The sequence below is a fragment of the Solea senegalensis genome, linkage group LG5 (genome assembly GCF_019176455.1).
Source record: "Solea senegalensis isolate Sse05_10M linkage group LG5, IFAPA_SoseM_1, whole genome shotgun sequence".
NCBI classification, from domain to species: domain Eukaryota; kingdom Metazoa; phylum Chordata; class Actinopteri; order Pleuronectiformes; family Soleidae; genus Solea; species Solea senegalensis.
In genome coordinates this window covers 20,380-46,457 of record NC_058025.1, presented here as the reverse complement: position 1 = coordinate 46,457, position 26,078 = coordinate 20,380, and the positions used below count along the sequence as shown (strand labels likewise).

General features: G+C 46.1%; 1 protein-coding gene across 10 annotated transcripts in view; it reads left to right on the top strand.

Annotated features, from left to right (window-relative positions):
• Positions 1-26,078, top strand: part of mef2cb (myocyte enhancer factor 2cb) — a 64,562-nt gene that overhangs the window by 21,606 nt on the left and 16,878 nt on the right. For 9 of the 10 annotated variants that reach the window (XM_044025636.1, XM_044025640.1, XM_044025639.1 and 6 more), the window contains 2 exons: positions 9,548-9,782; positions 17,807-18,010. In XM_044025636.1, coding sequence (XP_043881571.1) covers positions 9,729-9,782; positions 17,807-18,010 — 258 coding nt within the window. In that variant the 5' untranslated portion in view covers positions 9,548-9,728. Of the gene's footprint in view, positions 1-7,397; positions 7,496-9,547; positions 9,783-17,806; positions 18,011-26,078 lie in introns of those variants that run through there. The other variant, XM_044025637.1, reaches the window with a different exon arrangement.

The following is a 26,078-nucleotide window of genomic DNA, read 5'->3' as shown; positions in this document are numbered from 1 at the left end:
CGGTAGTGCTTCAGCGAGAGGGGTCGCCTCCACGCGATACAGCGGCCTTCACTGTAGCCACAGATGGAGAGGGCGGGGGCACTTTGCCAAAGGTTGTAGCTTCACAGTAGTAATTTAATATTTGTTCATCTCTATTATTTCATGCCGCCGTCTTCTCCTTCTCTCGCTCGCTCTTGCTTATGGGGGTTAAGTAACAGTAAGCTTTATCAGATTACTGGGTCTGAGGTCTCTTTCAGACCTCTCCTTGCCATCTTGATTTTGTGCAGCTGTGCAGACTCTTTAATCATACGCTATCTTTTTTCCCTCTCCCCTCCCCTCCTCCTCCCCTCTCTCGTCTCTCCCTCCTCCCTTAACATATGTTAATTGGCTGCTTTCTGTGACAAATTACGAGCGCTCGCTTTGATGAGGTCGGGTTGTGATGGTGCTGGGAGTGGAGTACAGTGGAACTGCCAGACCCTCACCAGTTTCCCCCCTTAACCACTCCAAAAGGGAAAGCGGCACCCAGCCGATGACTAATGAGAGGCTTGGACTGAGTCTGGCCCAGTTCTGGCCTCGGTTGGGGCCACTCCCCTAAACAGAGACTGATGTGTAGGTACCGTATGCCGCCACACGCCTTCCACACTCCACGCAACCTTTTCGGCTCGCACGTCCCACCACCAGCAGTCCCCTGGGAAACGCTAAGGCACTGTGTACAAGTACAAGAGTTCAAGCTATGCGCTAAAAAAGACTCCCGTGTTTTCACAGACTTTGTTACTTTTATTAGCTTTAAAAAAAAAAAAAAAAAGAAAAGCTACCTAAATATGACCTTGAATTATAGATTCAGAGCGGCGTCAACTCGAAACTTGTGTCTCAAATTTACATTTTGTGGTGAAGACAGTGCCCGGGGAAACATTATATTGCCTCTGACACTGACAGTGGAGCGATCTCTATGCACCATCAATGCACACCAATAATCAGCAACATCATTCTAGTTGAGTTTTTATTATCATAAGAGTTATTTTATTCTTTTGAAGTACGGCGCGTGGAATTCAAAGTCCCCCGCTTTGTTTACTTTCAATTTATCCTGCTTGTTTAGCGTCGCCCGTCTCTCTCTCACACCTCCGTCACTTCTTTCTCTTCATCTCCTTCCCTCTCTGTCGCTAACTGTCCCTCACTCGCCTCACTCTGTGATCTAGGTTACTTGGTTTCCAAGCCGAGCACAGGGACCGTTGTGAGAAGAAGAAGAAAAAAGAGAGAGAGAGAGAAGGGAAAGAAAAAACAGAAGGTCGAATCCATGAAGGACATCCTTGTTGAAGTGTGCAACCTTCTGCTTCTCCGCAAATGATCCACACACTGTTCACAGACTCGACGCTATACAGCCATGAAGTAATGCCCGTGTAGCGCCATTAGCCGCGTTAGCCGCTCACAGTTAGTCGTACTGTAAGTTGAGGCAGAAGAGAAGAGAGTCACCACCAGTGAAAGTCACCGCAAGCTTTTATATTTTGGTTGACAGGGTCCTCGCTCCTAAAATAATCACTTTGCGTAACACAGTATCATTGTGGACACAAAGTGAGACAACTTCCCTGTCGGTTTGCCGCTCGCTCTTCACATGCTGACTAAGTTCCAATAAACCCAACCCGAATATAAAAAAGGAATCCATTTATTTGCCTCTTCCCATCTGCACGTATATGCAAAACAGATACAGTAACTCATTTTTGAGTCCTTTGATTCTCATCTGGTTCACTTTTACCATAACCGGTTAATCTTAACCGAGCCACAATTCAAATCTTGGACCTAGTTGCTTCAGAAATGAGGTTCTGCCTCATTAGAACCAGGTGTTGGCCTCCACGAGGTCAGCGTTTCTGTCCTGAAGAGGTAACACACACACACACACACACATAATGTGACGCTAAGGAATGATGAAGCTGGTGAAGAGGAAGAAAGGAAGTGTTTGGTTGCATGAGGGCTAGCCGCGTTAGCATTAGCCTGCAGGCCTTAATTGAGGCCAGGAGGGAGCATTTAATAATTGCTGTCAGAAGATCAAATTTAATTCTTCTCTCCTCCTCACAGCCACCACTGCTGTAGGGTAGAGTGAAACAAATTGTCATCAGAGATTTCTAAATGAACAAAGCTTTTAATTAGGGTGATTAGAATGCTGTGGCGAAGAGACAGAGTAAGGGGTAGGGCCGTGTGTGTGTGCGCGTGTGTGTGTGTGTGTGTGATGAAATCATCAGTGGGTCGTCTTAACCGTGATGTCTGGTGTTGATGCAGTCTGGAGTGAGAGGAGAGTCATGGCATGGGGGCCTTGTGTGAGCTTCGCTGTGTTTTAACATAAGCAAGCGTGGCCCACACAGCAAATTAGCCTTGGTTTCAAACCTCTGACACACACACACACACACACACACTCTCTGCCCTTTCCCCGCTGGAGAACATTGCTAACATCCTGAGACATTGTCATACTCGGCGGGGAACATAATTGGGTGAATATGTCAGTGCTTTGTGTTCTTAGTGACATGACTCCTGGCTGTTCCTGTGGGGGCTGGGAACACTCATTCAAGGGGTTTATACTTGCGATTCCACAACATTGGTTCACATTGTTCATTAGGGAGCTGCTTGTTTCGCAGACGTGACGAATAAGCAGAGAGCGACTTATCTGTGCACATAGACGGTCGTCTACCGGCTGCCGGTTACACCTGGTTCCTGCAGCGTGACTCGAGACGGTTGGTTTTCAAACGCTGGAAGACTTGACCTGCGTGCTGTTGAAAGTGAGAGTGGGAAGAGCATGAGAGAGTGAGGATAGTGGATAGATGATTGCAGGTAATACGTAGTGGGACTTAAGTGAAGTAGTTTGTGTTTATTCCCACAATCTGCACCACTTCTGTTCTCATATTTATCCCTTATGCTACCCTCCATTGACATAATTAGCAGATTGCCACCAGGGGGCAACTCCACTGGTTGCAGAAAGATATTGTTTGGATGAGTTAATAACACATGATGCCAATGATGTTGTACATTTCCATTTCGGGGTAACGTGGATGAGAGAGAACGGCACATAATGAATGGAGCGGCTGGTGATGACTGTTGCAAGAACTCCATGGTCTCCAACTCCTACGTTGTCACTCCCCTTGTGTTGATTTAAACAAACAAACAATATATCATCTTCTGTATCTCTGCTTCGTCCATGCATGTGCTCATTGCCCCTCCCTGTGCTCATGCCATGGAAAGTCTGAATGCACTAAATGGTGATTCACTCCAGCCTTTCCGGGGCCTCTCCACATCGTGGCTCGCCATCGCTTCTGCTTTTTCTTCTCTTCTCCTTTTTTTTCCCCCCTCCAACGCCAGTTTGGCACAGGGAGTGTGTGTGTGGCAAGTTTGTCATTGTCACCCCCGTAACTTTATTTGTTTATCACTCATGGCTCCATTGTCGCGATACCCTATCTGGCTTCACCGCTCTCTCACGTGTGCCCTCTTGCTGCCTTTGGCCTCGCAGCTGCAGCGTTATACAGTCCTTGGCCTCCTTTCAGAGAGTAGGGTTGACGCATTTTGTCAAGTCATTTTTGTCCTTTGGGGAAGTCACCAATAGAGTATGGAAAGATAGCTCTCACCTGTCTGCATACTGGCACTGACGGATGGCTACCTATCTCCATTGTGGCTCCGAGGGCCCAAGGCCCATGTTTACTGGTGCTGAGTGAGACGTGCAGCTGCCCAAACGAAAGGCAGGACCTTGTGCTCTCAGGATTATTAACTGCGGGCTAAAATCTGTATCCTCAGTGGTTGAAATGTTTAATTAATTATTTTAAATTGACAGTATTCTTAATCCAAATAGTATAATTTTACATTTTTGCTTTGCCCTCGTTGAACCTGTTGCTTCATTTTTATTATTTTTAACAAGAAAGTTATTTGTAGTCATGAGTTGTTGCTGTGTAATAAAGAGGGACCGAGCGGTGGTTTGGTTTTTCAGGTCCCATTAAACGCTCTGTTAGCCTGTGAGTGATTTGGTGAAGGAAGCACCTTTAGCACCTTTGATTGTCCGCGCCGGCTCGTGTCACGTCCTTCCGCTGAGACGTGTATGTGTTTCCCATTTTTCTGTCCTCCCAAGACCCTGCGGGCAGAGCTGCTGGATTGAAGGATAACAGGGGAAACAGTTTGGGCACGAGTCCCATTAGTTTTAAAATAATTAGCCTTTAACGTTGAAGTATGAAGTTTTAAGTTGAGGAATCGGTTTAACTTGAGGGATGGAGAGCCCGTGGTGTAGCTCCAGAGCTTCTATACGTATTATAATAACATACTTTATTCTATAATTGTCAATCACGCTTATGAAACCTGTGCCAACCACCGGCTACTGGCTCGCTTTCCCCCCTCATCAATAGACAGGTGTCTCAGTTCTAAGCCACCATAGAGTTTGAAAATAGAACACATGTGAAATTGTCTCTGTCTCGCTAATGATCCAACTAAACCGGGAGCTAATGGAGAGAGACAGGTGAAGACGTGTCCTCCGACACATACGCGGAAGAACACACAAGCAAAGCTCACACCGCCGCATCTCAAATTCAAGTTTAGCTATAATACTCACTGGGAGAGAGAGAGAGAGAGAGAGAGAGAGGAAAAAAGGAAAAAGGAATGAACACATTATAGGATGATCCACCGCTATCACTCTAATCCCCAGATGTACATGTAGCTAATCTCTTTAGCTGCTAACGTGTTAAATTAGCCCTAATATCTGCTGAGATTCAGAGGCACAGAGACCCACCTACGCGTGGGCTACCGCCCAGGTTTAGGTCACTCTTCTTTCTCCCCCAGCGCTACAGAAAAAAGATGGAGACATTAGAGTGGTGGGGGGCGGTGGGGGCGGTGGAGGTTGAGGGGAAGTATAGCAGTGATAGCCATTCGTCACCCTGCCTATCTCGCTCTGACAGATGGGTAGTGCAGCGTGCCACATGGAGGAGTCGCTGCCTGTAATGACATTAGAGGCACAATGAGACCTGATACACATTTTTCTGTTTCCATCCAGCCCTGGCCATCGATTCCCTCCTTTGCTTGATCCGATCCCCACCTCTCATTTCTGCTCATATATCTCCATTCATCCTTATGGGAGATAAAGTGGTTTTCACATTCACACACACACGTGAAACAAATCCACACAAACCTCTGAAAATCTACGCCTCTGATGAAGATACTGTATGTTCTTGAGGGGGGGAGGAAAAAAATGTCAACATGACACAAACGCTCAAATGAAAACGGAGAACTGTCAGTGTGTACTGACATTCAGATTGTATTTGGAAAACTATATTAAAGCACTTTTTTTTTCCCCCCCTCCCTTCGTCTACCTCTTCAAGGAAATGAGAGTTTATTTAAAAAGAGAGAGCGTTTATTTAATGTACCATACACCTCCTAAAAGGTTTACTTACTGCAGTGTAATATGTTATTTCAAATCCTCACAACCGCATTTCCTCGGAGGATAGGGGATACTGGCATTATATATAAATACGTATAAATATATGCTCTCCTTTTTTCTTTTTTCTTTTTTACTTCTTTTTTCAGAGCACATGCTCGTACCAAATGTGTTGCAGATGTACCGTGAGCTGAAGCTGTGCTGCCGAGGTGGGGTTTCTTGGAAAAACATCACCAATCCTGTCGTGATAAATCACCTTCCCCAATTTGCTGCAACATGTAGAATTAGGATTTGAGAATGTCGGCATCAGCGGAATTGTGTACACATCGCTGCTTTCGTTTTGAACACACCCCTCACAGTTCTCCAAACGGTAGCTGAATGGAGTGAACTTTTCTCTTTTTTGTTCTTTCTTGGAACTGGAATTCGTGTTTATTTGGTTCTCGATGGCACTTCCCTTCTCCCGGGCTCAGACAAAAACCTTGCAGTCGCCTTTCAGTGTCAAGAGTTGTGTTGTGTTGTCATGAGTCAAGGTAAAGTTCCCCTTTTTGCCCCACACACACACACACACCCACCCTTCAGTCGCGGGAGTCATCCTTGGTGTCTGTCCTCAATAACAAAGCCACATTAACAAGCACCCTGCAGACGGTCTATTAGAATGTGAAAAAGCGCCGTGTGCTGTATATTAGTTTTTAGTGACTAAACACTTGGGAGCGAGGCGACCTAGAATCAAGCCTTGTGGTGCACTGAGTGTATATGTTCTCATCGTCCTCTCAGCTCCACTTCTGAGACCCAGAGAGGGAGAATGCTCATTAGATCTATGTGCTGAATCGCTGCTCCCTCTCCATCTCTCTCTCCCCCAACCTCCATCCCTTCTCTCTCTCTCTCTCTCTCTCTCTGTCCGTCTGCTTAACAGATGGGAGGGTCGTGGGTACAGCGCTTCCCCTCCCCCTGGAGAGGCCTGGTGCCTGTTCAAAAAGAGTCCTCTCTTTTTTGCCTCCCTCGCTTCACTCAGTGTTTCAGTTTTCCCTCCCTTTCGTTGTCACCTCTCCAAATGTGCAGAGAGCTGGGACGCGGGATATAAAACAAGCAGAGGAGCAAACCGTTGTCCTTCTGCCCGCCTGGTGCCGGCGCGCTCTCTGACCTCGGGTCTCCTTCCAGTTGCCCGGGCGAGTGTGAACGCATGCATACCATTAGTCAGAGTCCACAGAGGAGATAAATAAACTCTTTTGTGTGTTCTGATTCCCTCTTTCCTCGCTGCCTTACTTTGAGATTAGCAAATCGGCTCGCGTGTAAAAGCTTGTTAGTTCCTCCTCGTGTCGTACACTGTGCGTCTTCCTTTTCCCTCCCCCTTGTCTTATACTTTCTCACCTCTTTTGCCCTCTCAAGGTCAGACGTGCCTGTGAAAAATTCCCGCGGAGGATCACTGCCCGCTGCCACTTGACACTTGTTCACGAAGCATTTTTTTTGTTTTGTCTTTTGTGTGTGTGTGTGTGTGTGTGTGTGTGTGTGTGTGTGTGATTTGACTGCTGTGGCATAAGAAGGCTAAATTGGATTGAGTGATTCAGTGGTAATCTGTTAACTGATGCTCTGTTCGCCACAAGGGAAGGAGAGGGAAAACGGGGCGAGATGAGGAGGTGGGCACTGCTTGGCATTCATCATATGGGGGCGGGGTGGGGTGTGAGGAAGAGGAGAGGGATGGGGGGACTTTGCTGAGTAGGAGGAGGTAGAGGAGGCACAAGTGAGAGAAGATGGGGGGGGTGTGTAGGCACGGGGGCTAAGTGGCAAGCGGTAGCAGCAGAGCCTCATCACCTCAGGGAGCATTGGCCGGCGTCGGGAGCCAAAAGCAGGGATTAAATGTTCAGGACATGAGCTTAGTCTTAGCGTTAATGTTACGTAAGGCCTAAGGTGTTGCCCCAGCGGGTGTTGACATTGAGAGGGTTCTGCTCAGTGAGCTGTGGGTGGAATGAGGAGGAGGAGGAGGAGGAGGAGGTGGTGGTGGTGATGGCGGCGGCCTAGAGGCAGGGATCACAGAGGTAACGCCTCCTTGTTTGGAGCGGTGCCTGGGCTGGGTAGTGTCGAGCACAAAGGCCGGGGAGGCGATGATGCTGTCAGCCTGTGATTGAGGTACGCCAGCTTGATTGATATCCTTGTCTGGCTGTCTTGTGCCAAAGCGCCTTAGTGTCGCTAGTTTGTCTGACAACATCCTTCTTTGTTTTTGTTTTTTTTTCAAAGGGCAGCTTTTTGTTGTTCCCTCTATAACGGGGTGTGTTTTCTTCTGAGCAATGCTAAAATGTTTTGGATAGCCTCTTCAGAGCTTGCTACAGAGCTATTTTAGATCTTATTATTATGATGGCGCAGTCGAGCTGGTGGGTGTGCTCCAAACCATTCTGCACAGGAAGTCTTTCTGTCAGGCATTTGATCATTGTTCAAATTCTATTGTCTCACTTAGTTCTCGTTTCAGTGACACTGAATGTGTTGAGTCTTTCAACACTCAGTTCACCCATCACCCGTTTTGCATTTTGAGGCCAAAGAGACATTTTAGTGAGATAACTGCCACATGCCTTTTTTTGCTCATCACTATCACTAGTACGCCTGGATGTTCCTATTACACACTTTCATTATCAGTGTCCTTCTCTCGAGCACAAAGAGGTCAAGTGCATCGCAATGTGCCGCGCTCACCCCAGGGGTTTACAGCTTTCTTGTGCTTTCTCATGCATGTTACTCAATAAATACATGGATTCAGGTTAGGAGGGAAAAAAAAAGTGTGTGTGTGTGGGGGGAAGTGGTGCAGCACAATGTGCGCCTGAATGTGTGTGTGTGGGAGCATGCAAAGGAGAGAGTGTGAGAGAGCAAGGGTTTATGATAGAAGAGAGGGAGTGATAGAGAGAGAGACTCAGACTGACATGTCTTTTGGTGAAGCAGTGTCGTCTTCCACATCAGTGTCTGATGCTTGTGCTGCCAGGTGCCGGAAATCTGGTTCAGAAAGGAGAGAAGAGAGAAGAAGGGGAAAGTAGAGAGAGAGAGAGAGAGAGAAAAAGGCAGGGTAGATGGAAGATTTTTTCTTATGTGACGGCGCTGACAGCTCCCCTGCATTGCACTGAGCTTAAATAATGGGATGCTCATTTGCATAACGAGGGACGTTATCACCTCTACTGTCAAAAGAAAACACAACAACAGTTCTTCTGCTCTTCCCTGAGATAGATTGGGTTGGCCTACTTTAGCACTCTGGAGAGATGCACTGGAGCTCTGGCTTAGCCAAGCTCACACACACACGCACACACACACACACACACACACGCACGTGGACACACAGTCACTCACTCACGCAAAGTTTTTTTCCGGAGTGCGGCTTTCTTCCTCGCACATGCAGGCCGGCTCAGCCGCCCGCCCGCCCGCCGGCCCCCACTCACAGGTAACACAGGTACACACGTGCACACTCGTCTGTGGACACACGAGCGCAGGCACAAGTGCATTTGTGTGTCTCAGATGCCCTTTTTCTTGCGGATTCAGGAAATTCGGAGAACCAGCATCTCCAGCTGGATTAACTTCATGTAGGAATTTGGTTTGATTTCTGTCTCGAAGAAACATCCTTTTACTATCAGCTATCAAAGATGACTCTTCTTTTTGGCTTTGTTTTGTCAGAACATGGTAAGACTGAGCTCAGTGTTACATCTGTATTCCATCTAGTGACTCAAGTCTGCCATTTTGGAGTTGAGCAGCGAGATAGAGTAGAAAAAGCTGCGTCTGGCACTTCTACTGTCAATACAGTGCAGTTTTTGTGCAGGAAGAAACAAATGTATTCCTCAGTCTGGAGGTAATGTTACAGTGTTGGTGATTAGAGCATTTAAGTTAGCAGCACTTCCAAAACACTGTCGAAGTCTCTGTGAACGCGGTGAGATCCTGACAGCGCTGTCTCCTCTCATAGTCGGTGCCTTGGAATAAAAAAGAAATGCAGAATCTGATTTGCATGATATCGACAGTGAAAAACACAGCGGTTCTCACAACATTGTTGACAGATTCTTTGTCTTTCTTCACCCTCCCTTGTGGCTGCCACGATGCCACTTTTATTATTTATTTTTTTCTCCCTCCTCTCAGTATTTTGCCATATTTCATTTCATTTAATGCTTATCCTCTCCTCCTCTCTCTCTGCCCCACACCTCCTTTCTTTTCTTGCAGGTACAGATGCTGCAATCTTTGAGTTGATTGGAACAAAAAGAAAGCAGAGAAGAGACAGATAAAGGACGAGCAGAAGAGTGAAGAGAGAGAGAAGAAGAGCAAAAAAGAAGAAGAAAGGGCACGGGGAAGAAGAAGGCAAAGTTTTTTTCAGAAAGAGGAGAGAAAGAAAGAGACGGGGACGATGGGGAGGAAAAAGATTCAGATCACGCGGATTATGGATGAACGCAACAGACAGGTGAGTCCCTGGGGGATGGGAGGATGGATGAGTGTGAAGGTGGAGGAGGGAGGAAGGAGAAACACCCTACACCCCACATAGCCCTCAACAATGAAGGTCTTCAGGGAGTCTGGGCAATATGTGAACTGGGGGTGGGGGGGCAGAGTGTGTGGGGAAAGCACAGTTATTGCTTTGGGTGGAAGAATATAATAGTAGTACTTGTCCCTCATCGGTCTAAGAAAACAGTGTGAAGACACCAGGAGCATGTTGGTCTTAAGTGGATTTACATAGGAACATAATGTCATCCTCAAACACCCATTCTGTGTATCAGTATCAGTATCAGTGGGCCCTCTGAGCGCTCTTGAGTTCTGCCCGGTTGGTCTGAACGGGACACATGGCTCAGAGTATCTTTCCCTGGATTATTTTTATTTTTTTACATTTAAAATCATTAAACAATTTGGAAAAGCAAAAAAAATCCCAGAATCAAAGGATTCGTGCAGGCGACTTGTTTTCAAACAGATGGCATCACTTGAGCGCGAGACATAATAAATTGTGGACATCGTGATCCAAGCAGACACCAGCATCTGTGGCAGGAAATAGATAGAGACAGAGTTCTCAACACCGCCCCCGAGGCCCTACAATCGATCACTTCCTGTGGCACGACTGACCACTGACACTTTGTCAGCTTCCTGGCAGCCCAATTGGATCCATACGCTGTTAATGTGGCCCCTGGATCACAGGTCAAACACTCCACGTCAGCACAAACACACCTCGCCTGGACACGGGGCCCTCTTCATTGCCGTTGCCTCATCTTAACCCACAATCAGTCTCTTCTCAACAAGTGTGCTTTATCAGACGCGCCGGCGTTTGGGGCCAAAGGACGAGGGAGATAAAGGGGCTCGAGGGAATCGATTAAACCACAAAATATTAGGAGCAAAAAATGTGCCATTTCCTTGACAGATCTCAGCCAAAGTCATTGCAAGTAACAAGCCCTGAGCGTATTTAAGATAAGGGACTTGTACGACATCGTTTATGCTCGCGTCAGAGTGCAGATAAAGAGACACATCCGCGATGGTGTTTGTTAGTATTTCACCGTTTGCTCCGAGTGAAAAATCATGTGTTTACTATTGAGACTGACTCAGACGGGGGAGATGGAGCAAGAGCGAGGAGGAGGTCACGGAGGTTTGATGAGGACAAAAGCTATCGTGTTGCAGCAGCACCCACACTTCCTCCTTGCTGTTATCTCAGCCCTTCTCCCTCTCTCTCTCTCTCGGGCCGTCTCCACCGTTCGACAAGGCACGCCAGTTGCACCGAGCGCTCCGGCTCCTGAGGATAAGAAGGGGAAAGAGGGAGACAGGAAGGACACCTGAAGGGAATCGATGCCTGAGATATCCGGGCTTTACTTACAGGCAGAGGAGGAGGAGGAGAGAGAGGGTTCAGGGAAAGGAAAATCAATATATCTCTGGATTTTGTTGTTTTGATCTCTCAAATGATAGATTACTCATTTAGTTGTTGGGTTTTTTTGTTTTTTTTTTCCCCTCGCAACTTTTCCTTTGAATATGATGTAAGCGAATCATGTGAGGTGCTACTACAGTACAGTCCAGCTGTGTGGGGCATATGGCATTCAGTGTCATACAACCCACAGCCTAAATAATGACATCATTTTTCTTAAAAAAGAGGGCGAACATCACAAGACAGAGACAGAAACCTAAATGAAAAAAAAAAAAAAAAAAGAAAACGAAGGAAAGAAAACGGAAGCTTTGGTTTTACATATTTTCACTTCCTTTTTGACTGAATGTCCGCGAGCGCAGGACGGATTGACACCAGACGAGCTTTGTGAAGTGTTTTCTTTCCATCTCTAATGTGTCACATGCAGTATTTTCACAGGAAAAGCGTGTATGATGTGTCTATATATCTGTATATCTGTATAAAGTTCTCCCCGTGGTGTGGCTGTCAGCGCTATACCTCGCCACCTACAGTCCTGCTCACCCTGCAGCAGCAGCAGCATGATAGTGGGCACATGGCCTGGCTCTCTCTGGGCGGCCACTTTGGGCTGCCACCCCCAGGCCCTGAAACACTTCCCCAGAGCAGGGGCAACAAGGGCCAGGCCTCCCTGGCGTTGACTGGCTGCCCGGAGCTCTGGACAGTGGGCAGCAGTGTGCGAGCCCTGGCTCCGAGCCCCCCGACCACTCAGACCCTCTCGCAGCCTCGGGCACATGAAAGAGCCTCCTGTGCCGTAAACTCACGGGCTGCACACTGAAAGCAGACTCTCTTGCTCACACACACATGCACAGGTGTGTGTGTGTGTTTGTACACACACGCACACCGGCAGGATTTTACAGATAATTCATTAATACTTAGACGGTTTGCGACTCTTTTGCGACAATTGGCTGGAATTCACGTTTCCTCACAGTGGACTTTATTTAGGATGACCTGTCTGTGTGAATTGTGTGTGTGTGTGTGTGTTTGGGGCGCACATGCATGTTCCACAGGGGATTGACCTCAGGCCAAAGGTTAAACATGGATCAGGTCATCAGTGGCAGGAAGTAAAACAACAGGATTTCCCAACTCTGCAACAAATAACACTCACACGAGCACATATGGAGCTGGAAGAAGATGAAAAAAACATTTTCTTTTTTTTTAAACGTCTTCCTGCATATGGCTGCTCTCCTCCCTCGCCGCTTTAACTGCAGCTGAAATAAGGGGTGTTTCTGTCTCGACGACGACGGAGCATTCTTCTCTCCAATCAACAGTGCGAGGGTGAGAAAATGTGCGAGTGAAATTAACAGCAGGAAAATAATGAGGCCCACAGGGTAGCTCCTCGCTCCTGCACCCCTCCTCTAATTCCCTCTTTCCCACCTTCCACCGTCTCCGCGTCGTACCGAAGCGAGTGGCGCTCCTCCTCTGTCATGTGTCGCGCGGTGCAGAGACCTCAGCTGAGAAAGGGCTCAGCGAGCTCTCATCTGCGCTCATGCTGTATTTTTATTCTCTTCTGCCTTCTGCACTTGTTCCGTGTTTTGTTTCCCATTCACATGTTCGTCAGGTGGCTAATTTTACTCTCTCACCTCACTCTGAATTTCCCCTCCTCACTACAAAGTCGTAATGGTTTTTTTTTTCTTCTAGCTTCCTCTTGTTTCTTTCCTTTGTTGGCTTGGTTTTTAAAATTTCAAAATAAAAGTGGAATTTTGTTTAGATTTTCTAACGTTATACTTTGACTTGGCAAGAAGTAAATTCTTGTTATAGACATACAAGATATGGCCACATGCATATTAAATCAGTCATCCTTTTTTGAATTTTCTTTTCTTTTCTTTTCTTTTTGGCACCAGCCACCTTAAATGAATAACATAAGTGTTATTTATTATTTTCTTTGTCATGCTGGCCTCTAACTTGGGCCTCGCCGTGCAACATAGGCACATACACAGACGCAGCATGTACTGATATGTCATTATTACGACAGTATGACATCATCGGCATCATTGACTCCACTCTCAACGACGAATAATGTCAATGTTAGGGTTGTAGATTAGAGGCAGGACAAAGCCTGTTTTGGTCACAACAGCCTTCTAAACAGGTAGTCTGGCTGTGAACTGGAGGGGGGGGGGGTCTGAGAGGCAGAGTTCAGACCCAGGTCCCGGTCTCCTCTTATTCCTTTTGCGTAAGCCCGCGTCTTCCTGCTTTGGCCCCTGACAATGGGATAAGTGTTTGTCTCAAGACAAATCGTGCCGCTGCTTAGCTGACTGACATCTCCATGTGTGTGTGTGTGTGTGTGCGTGCGCGCGTGTGTGTGCGTGTCCATCCGTCTGTCCCCGCACAGCCATGTTTGGTTTGCTAACCAGCAGCCAGCTCTGTGGTGCCTGTCTCTCCACTCCTCCTCTTCCTCCACCTCCTCCTCCCCCAGGGAAGCAGGCAGGAGGTGGGAAGGAGAAGCGAAGCCATTGTGAAGGGGAAGCCACTGGCCTCTTCCTGTTATGAGAGGAAATGCATACAAATGTGCTTCCTGTGCGTCCGCCCCTCTCATCTCCCTTCTCCCCCTCCATCCCTCCCTCCGCTCCTCCTGTCTTTTCTCTCTCTCTTACCCATGTGGCAGAGAATATCAGCCCCACTGTCAATCGTCTCCTCTCATCCCTCTAGTTATCTTTGCTGGAGGAAACGTGACAGGTCAATTCTGAAGAGCAGGGATTATCATTATTATTATTATTATTATTATTATTATTTATCTTTTTATGGGTCATTTTCCATTGAAAGTTGGAAAGAAAGTTGCTCTGAAGAAAGATAGATGATGGCGTGTGTGAATGGATTGTGGAGCAGGACAAAGGTGAATAAATAAGACTTATTTATCACTACGTGTCAACATATGTTGACTATGAGGGGTTATGGAGGTTCATTCACATCTTTTATCACTAATTTTACCTATTGTTTTCTTTAATTATGCCTGAATGAACTGAAGATCTAGAGGGTTAAACTGTTCTTTTATTAGTATTTGGTTCCGTTTTTAAGACGCTTCCAAACACAGACATCACAGTGACACTGGAAGGTTCCACTTTGTCATGATTTAGACTTGACAGTAATTAAAATTCAACATGTGCTTTAGATGTAACACTATTTCAAATGAATTAATATTACTACGGTCAGGATGATGTGAGAACCAGCCTGACGCTGCCGTGCATCTGTAACACGTCCAAAGCACCAGTCAGAGCATCTGTTCTCACCCACTCAAGGGCCAGAGCTGTGGAAAACTCAAAAGTGCACTAGTTTAAATCGGTCTGTGTGGGCCCATGCACGGCGCTGTTCGCAACTCTCACAGGAAGAGCCAGCGGTGACATCACCGCTAATGTGGAAAGGGGTCACATGATGGCATGAAGTCAGACCATGAAGTCACAGATGACTCCAGTAATGACAAATTATCACAGCCCACGTGATGCTTACAAGAATCACTATTTACCATCAAAGGTAGCATTTATCTTCAACTACCCAGAACTCCATCCTCCTGTGAATATTATGTGCATCATGTCAGCAACGTAGCCTATGATTTGGAGGAAGGCAACATGTTGTATGTGTCAGATTGAGATGTGGGGGTGAGGTGTGATACTTCTGTAGGTGTTATTGTTTGGTCAGTTACGGCTTCATTATCGCACTCGTTCTCTTTCCTGTGGCGCTGTTGAAGTCAGTCTACGTGTGAATTATAGCTGAGTATGTGGGAAATGCACGCGCGGATCCTTGTGTTATGTGTTGTGCGAGGTTCGGGACAAGCGTTTGACTGGATTGCGCTCGGTAGATTTTTATCTGTGTTTATTTTGGAATGAGAGTAAGTGTCTCCTGGGTTTCGTATAACATATATATATATATATATACACGTGTAAAAGTGATATTATTTGAATTATATACAATTTTAGGTGAAACTAGATGTGTTTAATTAAATAATATAATCATTTTACACTATTTCCAACATGTTTGCGGTGTAATGAGCCATTTTATAACCGTACAACCTTCTTCTTTTCCGTGGTCACTTTGCAGTATAGATCGGAGGTAGTGAGTGTAGCTTGAGCCCTGATGTAGACCCCCACCCATAGCCCTCAGGGACCCACACCCAGCTCAGTGTGTGCGCGACGTGCCACCCTCTGAAACAGTAATGGCCCCAGCAGAGTGGGTGACAGTGGAGCCGGGCCAGCAGCTATCTGTGTCCTGTTTCCCCCCTGGTGCCCCCTTTGCCTCAAAACACCTGCGGAAGACAACACTCTCCATGCCCTGTTCCTGAATAGCCTGCTTTGACCTGTATGTCCTATAGTCCCGTCGTCTTATTTACCCCCACACACACACACAGGACTGCTACTGCAGCTCCGCCGTAGTAAGGCGGGCAGACACCTTTAGGGTGCTTACGTTTCAGAGTGGGCTGGATATGACAATTAATCTTATTGTCACAAGACGCCTTTTGATCTCCCAGTGTTAAGAATGAGGCTTTTTTTATATTTTAGTATCACCGTGTAAATGTCAGCATGGTATTTAGAGCCCAGGGGAGCCGTGTTTTTTGTTTTGTTTTTTTTCCCCCCCCCTCCGTATGTTGTCTGTGGATCAGATGAGAGTTTGTGCCGAGGTACGGGAGCCGGCATCGCGCGCACCCGTTTGTGCTCGGCGTCGGAACGCCGCCGGCGTCTCGCGGCCTCCGCCTCTGCTGTCTGACAAATAACGGTGACATCACCGGGCCTTAATGTACGCGAGCTTGTGCGAGGGGGAGACGGGAGAGAGAGAGACGGGGATGTTAGGGATGGTTTGATATTCAGTTTCTCTGGTACATCCTGGAAGATATCATTTCAGGCAACACAAAACTATCCGTCAATATCCATTCTTGCCTGTCTCCTCTTTCAGCTCTCCAAGTTGTAACAAGAAAATGTGAAGGGCAGTACATGATGAATTTATGCCACAAATCCATTCATGCATTAGGCTAAAATGCCACACACAAGCACACATTCACTTCCATTCATTTGGACAGCGTAAACAAAGCCTTGTCCCTTTAACCATAAGTCACTATTGATTAGGACCAGGTTTTGGTCTCCATGAGGTCTCCTGGTCCCGACAATGTCAGTGTTTATGCCTGAAAAAAAAGGTCCTAAAGACAATAACAAATACATTTACACACTCACACACACGAGTGTCCTCTTTAAAGGCGTCTTTGTAAAAGCCTTACAGCCTAGTTACTGTAATTATTATTGCATTCAAAGCTCGTTTAAGTGAGATTCGGGAGTTTTTTTTCCACTCTGTATTTTTTGGCCCATGCAAGTGTCAGAAGAGACCAGATAAACAAGTAGTTAATCAACACACTGAGATCATTAGCTCCCAGCTGGGCACTGTTCTGGCAGTATCTCCTCGCAGTGAAAGAAATTAAAGACGGAAAAAAGAAAAAAAGCTTTGTCAATACAGATCTCCAATGTACATAATACACACACACACACAGAGCCACTGAAGAAAACAAAAGAAATTAGAATTCAAAGCAAACACAAAAAAAAGCAGTGTTGTTGAGAGAGAGAAAGAGAGCGGAGCTGGCAAAATGTACATTTTTCTCTTGTTTCTTCAGAGCGCGCACGCACACGTGGCTTCAGAGAAGTAACCAGGTGCAACTCCCTGGAATGAAATCACTTTCACTGCTCTAGTTTTTACCTAAACAATAGAGGGATAGTGGAGCTGTTCTACTTTGACAATGTGGGCACTTGCAGACAACTTACAGAACAGTATCTCTCTCGTATTCAGTCCTGGGCCTCAAATACACACACTTACACATACTCATTAACAGAGAGGGGAGGGGGGGGGCAAATGGCCCTATTGCAAAGGGCATTTTTTGTGGTTTATGTCGAGCCCACTGTTACTATTTAAAAGCTTAAATAGCTTGGAGGACTCCATCAGTTATTTATATCACGACGAGAGGCTCTCGATTGGGCTACACAACAACATAGACTGTGGCGACGCGTGTTAGCGTTACCGTGGGAAAAACAAACAAACGGTCATGTCAAAAAGAGATGTTTTCACCCGATTTGACTTCACCGCGACGAGCCCGCGTCCACTTTGATGTAGAAGACAAAGAGTGATCCTTCCTTACCGTTATCTGTCTGAGACGTAGTGTTTTCACTTCCCTAAATTCAACACCACGCTTCTTTTTTCTTGTTTGTCTTTTTTCCTGGTACAGTGGACCGACTGTTGCAGTCAGCGGTTTGCTGAACCATCAGAAACGTAGATTCCCTTTAATGTCCGTCTCCTTATTATTAATAATTGCCTCAAAGAAAAGAAGAAGAAGAAGAAGAAGAAGTTGTCGGATTTCTCGTTATGCCATTAGTGCAGAATCAATCCCCCTGGGTGGGGTGGGGTGAGGGGGAGGGATTTCTCTGTAGTTAAATGATCACCACATTCCAGGTAAGCTCGACTTATGACTGCGAGGGTGTTAATAAAAGAGTCAGTTGAGTGTAGGTGTGAGCACAACTCTCTCACTTTGTTAAGAACAATTATTTATACATTGTTATCGTCTGATCTTCCTCTTCTGGTTGTTGTTTTTTACCCAGGTGACATTCACAAAGCGAAAGTTTGGCCTGATGAAGAAGGCGTACGAGCTGAGCGTGCTGTGTGACTGCGAGATCGCCCTGATCATCTTCAACAGCACCAACAAGCTGTTCCAGTACGCCAGCACAGACATGGACAAAGTCCTGCTTAAATACACCGAGTACAACGAGCCCCACGAGAGCAGGACCAACTCTGATATTGTGGAGGTGAGTGACGAGGAAAACAAAGATGGCACGCACACACACACACACACACACACACACGTGCGTGCGTGCGACACTCAGCCGCACACACACTCATGCAAACACACAGGAACGGAAAAGTAGACAGATGGTTGCAGCGTTTGTGACTCATTCACCAACCCTTACTTCTCTCTTTTGGTCTTCACACCTAGCGTGTTTGAATTAATTGCTCCCATAGTTTGTTGGTCCTTCCCAAGGGTTCACTCTTTTTAGACTCCTCTCGAAAAAGGTACAAGTGTGTCAAGAGCATATGTTTGTTATGTAGTTGAACGTGTACGTTTAAAAGTCACCTGTCCCCGACAGTGATCCGCCTTGGACACGTGTCGTTACCGTGGCCCGCGTCGGGCCGGTAGATAAAGCGGGGGAATGACGCTGAGAGAGACTCCAGAATCCTTAAGCTCTCAATGTGAACACGTTATGCAACATTCAATCTGGACCTCAGGCCCTGCACAGGTGTTCATGCATCCATGCAAAGGGGTTTATCCTTAACTCACTCCTGTTGGGTTTAATCCCACCTGACACACGACGTACAGCTGAACGAGTTGTTTTTACGTCTTTTAGTATCACAAACAAAGCATTAAATATCTCTACATTTTTATACCAAGTACAACCTGAGGAAATATTCAGATTTTCCCTCCAAGTACCGCCAGAAGAAGCTTACCACTGGTGCTACACGTGCCACAGCTTGAGAACCTTGGCCCTAAAGAAAGCTGGTGATTATTTTATAGCTGAAAAAATAATTAAATTAACAAAATTTAAATCGACAACTATTTTTTATCATGGTTTTGAACCTTTTATTCATGATTAAAACAAGATTCTTAAATGTGAATATTTTCTTCATTTCTTTGCTCTGGATAACAAAGAAGTCATTAAAAGTCAATTTGAGAGCATCATCATTTCCAGGTTTGACGAAACACCGATCAACATTAAAATAATCGTTCGATTTTTTTATTATTGAATATGAAAAAGAAGCAGTGGTCGGCCTTTGTTTCACTCCAGTTTACCTTTGGTGCAGTCGGATGTGTGGCGCGTTAATGCAGCGCATACATCAGGAGACACAGCACTCAGCATACAGTATGACTAACTCCTCACGGTGGAATTAAAAGAAAAAAAGAGAGAGAGAATGGACTGGGTGCATTATCGTGGAAAGGATTTAGAGGCACAGATAAATCTACTGGACACTGAACTTCTTCCTCTTCCTCTGTGCAGCGTGTGCTCTTATTCCCGTCCTATCATTCATATCATCAGAGTGACTAATGTGCTGGAGACAGTGATGCTGTAAGGATACGTTCTTAAAAAGATGAACTCAGTTTTTTTCATATAGTCACACTAAATATTAAATAATCAATACATGTTCCTAATGTTTTATTTAAGGCTTATTTTTGAACTCATCTGAAATGCCGCGGCGTATGAGCAGGAATAAAAACAATATATGACACTGCCTTTAAGCACTGGTATTTTTTTATTCTTTTAAGCTGCTCAGCCACACTTCAGTCAGTGTATTTGCCCCCCCCGCTGAACCCTTAACGGGAGTCATCACATGTTCCAGCAAGTGACGACAAGAGCTCTCTGCTTTGAAGCTCTCTCTAACCGCGTCTCCACCGTAGATGGAGGATGGTTAGCGTGTAAACAGCTGTGTCAGGCGTGGGGGGGGGGCGGCAGGTGGGGGTGCTGCGGATCACTTCCCCACAATATGTGATCCCTGAAGGACTCGGAGGACTCCATATCCTCGCAGCGACTCGCAGTGTGGGAGAAATCGATCTGAAGAGGGCCTTCAGCCTTCGCTGTGGCGCGCTAACAGGATCGGCCACAGGGCTGACACTGGCACGTTTAGCATGGATGAAAGGGAGTGTGGGGAGGGGGAGAACCGGGGGAGTTGAGCTCTCCCGCTGGTCCTCGTGCGCCCGCCGCCGCTGGGCTACGTCACAGGTTGCGGGAGCGTGGGTGGGTCGTTCGAGGCGGTGAGTGAAGTGACCTGTGGAGCTGGAAGAACGACGAGAGGGAAGTCAAGTACACGACATGAAGGGCTTGGAGACAAAATCTAGCCCAACTAATACATGACATATCTAATTTCAAATTTGTGAGGAAGCTCACACACACACACACACACACACACACAGAACACAGGGCTCTTATTCTGTTGCTGCTGTGCCTGAAGGTGTAGTGGGTGGAGAGCGGAGCTCAGAGTGTGGGCGGCTGGCATAGAGGCCTGCTACATTAGCAATAAAGCTCTATGTAATTAGCATGTCTTTGGTTGATAATTAGTGTTGTTGAGAGAGTGGCACTGAGAGTGTTGCACAGGCTCTCTAGCTACAGCATGTTTACAAGAGGCTGGGGGGGCTTTTCTCTCTCTCTCTCTCTCTCTCTCTCCCTCCTTCACTGTTTTTCCCTGTCTTTATTTTGTATTTTTTACCCCCCTCGTCCGAGTTTTCATGGGATTTAATTCATCTTAAATTGTGTGCATTGTTGAAAATGTGTATATGAATAATTCGGTGTCTCTAAGAGGAAGAAATGGAGACTAGGATGAAAAAAAAAAATATATATATAGAGAGAGAGAGGGAGAGAGGGAGGAGTGGTGAAGAAGGTCTTGGTGACTCACTTGAGAACCGTCTCAGCTGGGAATGACACTTTCACAAGTCTCCGTGAAAGTAAAGGACCAAAGAAACCAAAGCTAGCCCTCCTCGCAGCACGGTGTTAACATTTAAGAGGCGTCGCTAATCGAAAATAGCTCCGAGTTATTATTGTCACAATCACAACGCACGACACCCAGAAACCAATTAGAATCAATTAAAACACAAACTTTTCTTTTTCTTCTTCTCTTTTTCTTCTTCTCACGTGTTGAATGCCGACATTTAATCCCCGGGGACACAAGTCGTGTCACATGAGTCCCCCCCCCCGAGAGACTGTAATAAAACATGTACTACACGCCGTTATCAGCTGTTATATAAACAAGCGGGAGGTCCTCTTAATTAATGCTAATTGTTCAAAGAGAGAGAGAGAGAAGGGGCATCTAACCTCACCGAGGCGCTTGTTGCCTGATGAGAGCAAATGCGGATCATCCAGTGATCATCCATCTCTGGATGAAGTGTGTTGTCCTGGCAGGTGTACAGTACATTCTGTGTCTGGCTCCAGATAAAACACGATAGATTTCCTATACTCTGTCTGCCAGGACACTTTTCTGGACACATGAACAGCATTAGAAGAGAAACTGGAGAATAGATTTAAAAAAAAAAAAAAAACATAACATATCTCTGCTGAAGAACAATCACTTTGAGCTGTAACTGGTGATTTATTATGCCAGTATGGGGGTTGTTAATTGCAAAGGAACATGAAAGGGGCCTTTCCGATCACCGCAGATCAAGCTGAAACCTAAGGCGGCGCTGGCTGCCTCTCGCTGTGATTGAACAAACCTCAAACCGCCGAATCCCTGCTCCACAACGTGTTTATTTTCCCCTCCGCTGAAACAAAGGACACAGGTTTGTGAAACAGTGGAAGGGCTTTTATGATCGCTGTAATAATGCACAGTGCCCGTGTGTCTGTGTACGTGCAGTACGCGGGTTTAAGCTGATCTACTTCTGGCCCGTGTTAGTGTGACTGCACTGCATGGGTGTGTGTGCAACTGTCAATGGCGACAATTGGTTTGAACCCTGCAGAGCGGTGACCTCACCTGGTGCAGCACACCACCACCACCACCCTCATCATCATCGTCATCATCATCCAAGTATCACATGGAATGGCACATGGCCCCAGGTACCGACCGGAGGAAAATGCCACTGACCAATCCCATTTCCAGCAGATTAACCTAATCTCAAAGTTCAGATCACCCTGTAATCTTAAACAGCAGCGGCCCGCAGCAGTATCCCACCTCACCGCCTGTGTCCTCAGCCCGCCCCCTTTTTCCTCCTCCTTTCCTTCCGTCCTCGCCAAGATGGAACTAGTGAATGAGAGGGGGAAGGGGAGGGACAGGGGGATGGATGAGTGCGAGGAGAGAGAAGGAGGGGGAGGGAAAGAGGGATGGAGGGAGGAAGGCTGGTAATTATTTCCAAAGGTCATTCTGTTAATGACTACCCGCTTGGCTAATGAGATTCAGCAAAGCTCCCTCACCATGTTTCACCCCGCGTATGTTTCACCCGTGTGCCGAGAGATGTGCGAGGAGCACAGGTGTGATTTCAGCCCAGTGACAGTCCACGGGAGGCAGGAGGGGCGGTGGGGTAAATGAAGAAATATAAAGAGAAAGCACTTGAAGCAGGTATGTCTCGGAGATGGCAGCATATCCGTGGGTCTGTGGCAAAAAGTAAACACAACAGAGACTAATTTGAGTCTTTTTATTCATTTAAATGCTTTTTTTCGTTCTGCTTTCTCATTAGTCGACAGGACATGTGATCTCCCTCTCTTAAGCGTCCCCGCCTCGCGCTTGTAAAAATATTTTCCAGCATGTGAGCTATTCTATATGCTTATTTGGTTTCCAAACAGCATGGAGAACATTAGCCTTAAGGAGTTTTCTGTGCTGATCGGCTCTCACTGAATGACTCCTTCTCATGCCGCTCAGAGACTGTATAATTACTCCGGGCTTGAATGCCTTCACTAATTTATCCTCAATGACTTTTACATGTGTTTGCATCCAAGAGCAACAAGGGGAGTCATATCATATCTCCCGTCCTACAGTTGTCCACAGTCATTTCGCGTGGCGTCGTTTAGGGCAACACGGGGTGGAGTCGGGGGGCGGGGTTGCCACGGCAATGGGCACAGTGCCTCAGTGTTCCGTCGTGAAGAGGGAGCGAGAGATCGGCAACATGATGACTTGTTTTTCTCGTCGGATTAGGGCCTGAAGCCGCTTTGACTGACTGAAGTGAATTAACCTTTTGACACGGCTCAAGCTCACAGTGGCGCGGTTTGTTAAAACAAAGGCTTTGATGACCCTTCACGTGCATGATGCGCGTCTTCAAACGCACAAAAAAAACCCGAAGACCCTTCCATTTTTGGGACATCTAATGTGTTGTAGATTTAACTTTATGTTTATGTTAATTGATTGGACACCGTTTAAGGCGCACATCTGTGTATACGTACGAGGAAGTGAAATTACACAGCATGTCTGGGCCTGAAACCAAACTATGACAGCCGTGGGTCTCTCTCTGTGATTAAACCGTGTTAAGTCATACAGCATGTCAGGGGCAGCACAGAGGTCTCGGTCATATTTCAAAATGCAGGAAGGCCCAGAACCGCCCGGACCACTGGAACGGTTCAACATGGACCAAACTGAGTAACGGGGGCAGGAAGAGGAGGGAGATGACCAAGAACCCAGCAGCCACCATGTGAGGGCTCTGCACTGCAAAGATGGGAGAACCTGCCAGACCATCTCAACCACACTCCCATCAGTCAAGCCTTTATGGTCATAAATAGATGGAAGCCATATGACAAGTGCTCAGGGTTTGCCAAATGGCATTCAAAGTCCTCAAAGAGAGGAAAAAGATTATCTGGCCAGATGATACGATCATTGAACTCTTTAGACAGAAGTCCAGCCACAGTATGTGTAGCAAACACTAGTCATTTTAATTCTTTAAGTCTATCTCTACACTGATTGGTAGTTCAGACGCCTGATAAAGAAGAATTTAAAGCTGTTCACTGCTCTGTCCTCTTCAGCGTGGACTTGGACTTGAGGCCGAAGATGGAAAAGTTTTCACAAAGTAAATAAGAAAGAAGAAAGAAAAGTAAACCGGGAGGAGTAGTCGTCTGTTTGCCTTTAAATATACCTGTCACTATATGTGCCGAACTCGCCGCATAGGAGGGGGGGGAAATAAAACCCGTGGCCCCCAAAACAAACCGCCGCCATCTCTGTTTGTGTGTTTGATGTACTTTTTTTTTCTAATAAACGCCTCAAATAGTGGTAGTGGTCTAAAAATAGTCTGTGGTGAGGCTAAAAATAGCTGCCTCGCTGCGGTCCTTGCCGGGAGACGGTTAGAAGAATGGGCTTGGAATCGCTCTCGTGTTCACCCCCACTCACTCCCCCTTTCCTTATGTCTGAAACATAGTGGGTGGGGGTTGTTTTTGAAACGGATGAGTGAGTAAGCGAATTGTCAGGGTGTTCATTCAGCTTCTCTCTCTCTCTGTGTGTCTGAAGATGGACCGTGAAGTGTAGCCCTCGGCGACCACATGCTCAAGACCAACAGTCTGTGACCCATGAACATTTGATTCCTTGTATACAGTAGAAATTCATTTACTAGTCACACACACACACACACAATTCCACAAATAGACAACTTCTTATCTTCTTATTTTTGGGGGGGATTTTTCCTCTTTTATTTTTACAGTGGATTTAACTGTGTTGTAGGTCACAGAGTGTGATAAAAGTTAAAAATCCACGTACCCACTTGTCAAAAAACCTCTTTAAACCTGGGTTTTATTACATTTTTGTATAGATTAGAGCTGCGACAAAAAAATATATATATATATATAAAAAAAAAAAACTTAAAAAATGTTGATCGGTGTTCGTCGAACCTGGAAATGACGACGTTCTCAAATGTCTTGTTTTGTCCACAAACCAAAATGATTCACTTTTGATGATTTCTTTCTTATCCACAGCAAAGAAATAAAGAAAATACTCACATTTAAGAAGCGTAAACTATCGAAAATCTTCTTTTAATCATGAAAAAAGCTTCATCGATTATCCAAATAGTTGAATTAATTGTTTCAGCTCTAGTACAGATATGTTTAGTCAGTATGAATTCATGTGGGGGTTTCTATGACACAAGGCCCCCCGGGTGAACACGCTGATAACTTCTTCGTAAACTTTTTTTTTTTTTTTACAACTTGCGATTCAATATTTTGTTTATTTTGTTTCCTCATTTACAGGTTCACGCTCTCATATTTTGCATTATTGCTATGTTGACACTGGCAGTAGCAAGCATTCCACACAAAGAGAGTAAAGTTCACTGAGTTCACGTTTTATAGGCGCTTACATTTGTTTCTTCCCCTTTTTTTTGACGGATAAAATTTAATATGAAAAAAGAGTCGCGCTTGGATCTCTGTCAGAAGTGTTTTTTTGTTTTGCTTTTTCCCCGAGGTCAGAGTTCCTAAGCGGAAGTTTGACGTACTCGCACAACAACAGAAGCAGGTTTTAAAAATAGACCATTTGAAATGTGCCAATATGCGGTCCCTATAGTGTGGAGTGGTGAAAAAAAAAAAAAGGGCAGGCCACTTCTGAGGCCACGCTGCCAAAAGGCAATGCTTTTCCACTACACAGCCCAAAACAATTCACGCCAGCCATTAAGATGAAATGATGCCTTGTTCTTTGAAACTATTTGTGGAAAATCCAGAATAATGAAGATCTATTTATATAGATGGCATTCCCTGCCCTGCCTAGAGCCTCCCCCCCTCCCTCCCCCCGGCCTCACCCCCATCTCCTGCCATGATTGCTGCTTTGGGCAGGGTGTGGAAACTCAAGGTCACAGTATGGAGGTCAACCGGCTGGTCATTGTTACTGAAGGCCTCCCTCAGGCTCCCTTTTCCTGCTGTGGCACCGCACGATAAGAGACAGTGAGACAAAAGACGATAAGTGACGATCGGTGGAGGGACAAAGAGTAGATAGAAGGTGGCTGGAGGGGGCGGCGACTTGGAGTTTAACCCGTTGCCACCCCGAGGTGACTGGAGTCGTTTAGCTGAAGCGGCACTGTCGCTCCAGAGTCTTTAATAACTTGAAGTAAGTCATCGATTTACTGACGGTGTCGCATACAGTGCTCACCTGTTGTGATTACGGAGCAACAGGAGCGCTGGAGTGTTTCCACTCCGTTCACCGTGGAAAAGGGATTTATTTCCCTTGTCTCATTTTAGATAAACCCGTTAAATCTCGTTCATTTCGCTAGAAACGTGTTACGCAACTGCGAGTGTGGACGCGATGAAAGACGGGTGACAGGGGTGCAGATATAAGTGCCCTTTTTATCCACTTTCACTGAGCTGGCATTGTGTCTGATAATGTCTATCTGGGTAATTATACAGTGCAGTGACTAGACTGAATGACCACTTTGTTCCCGGGGCT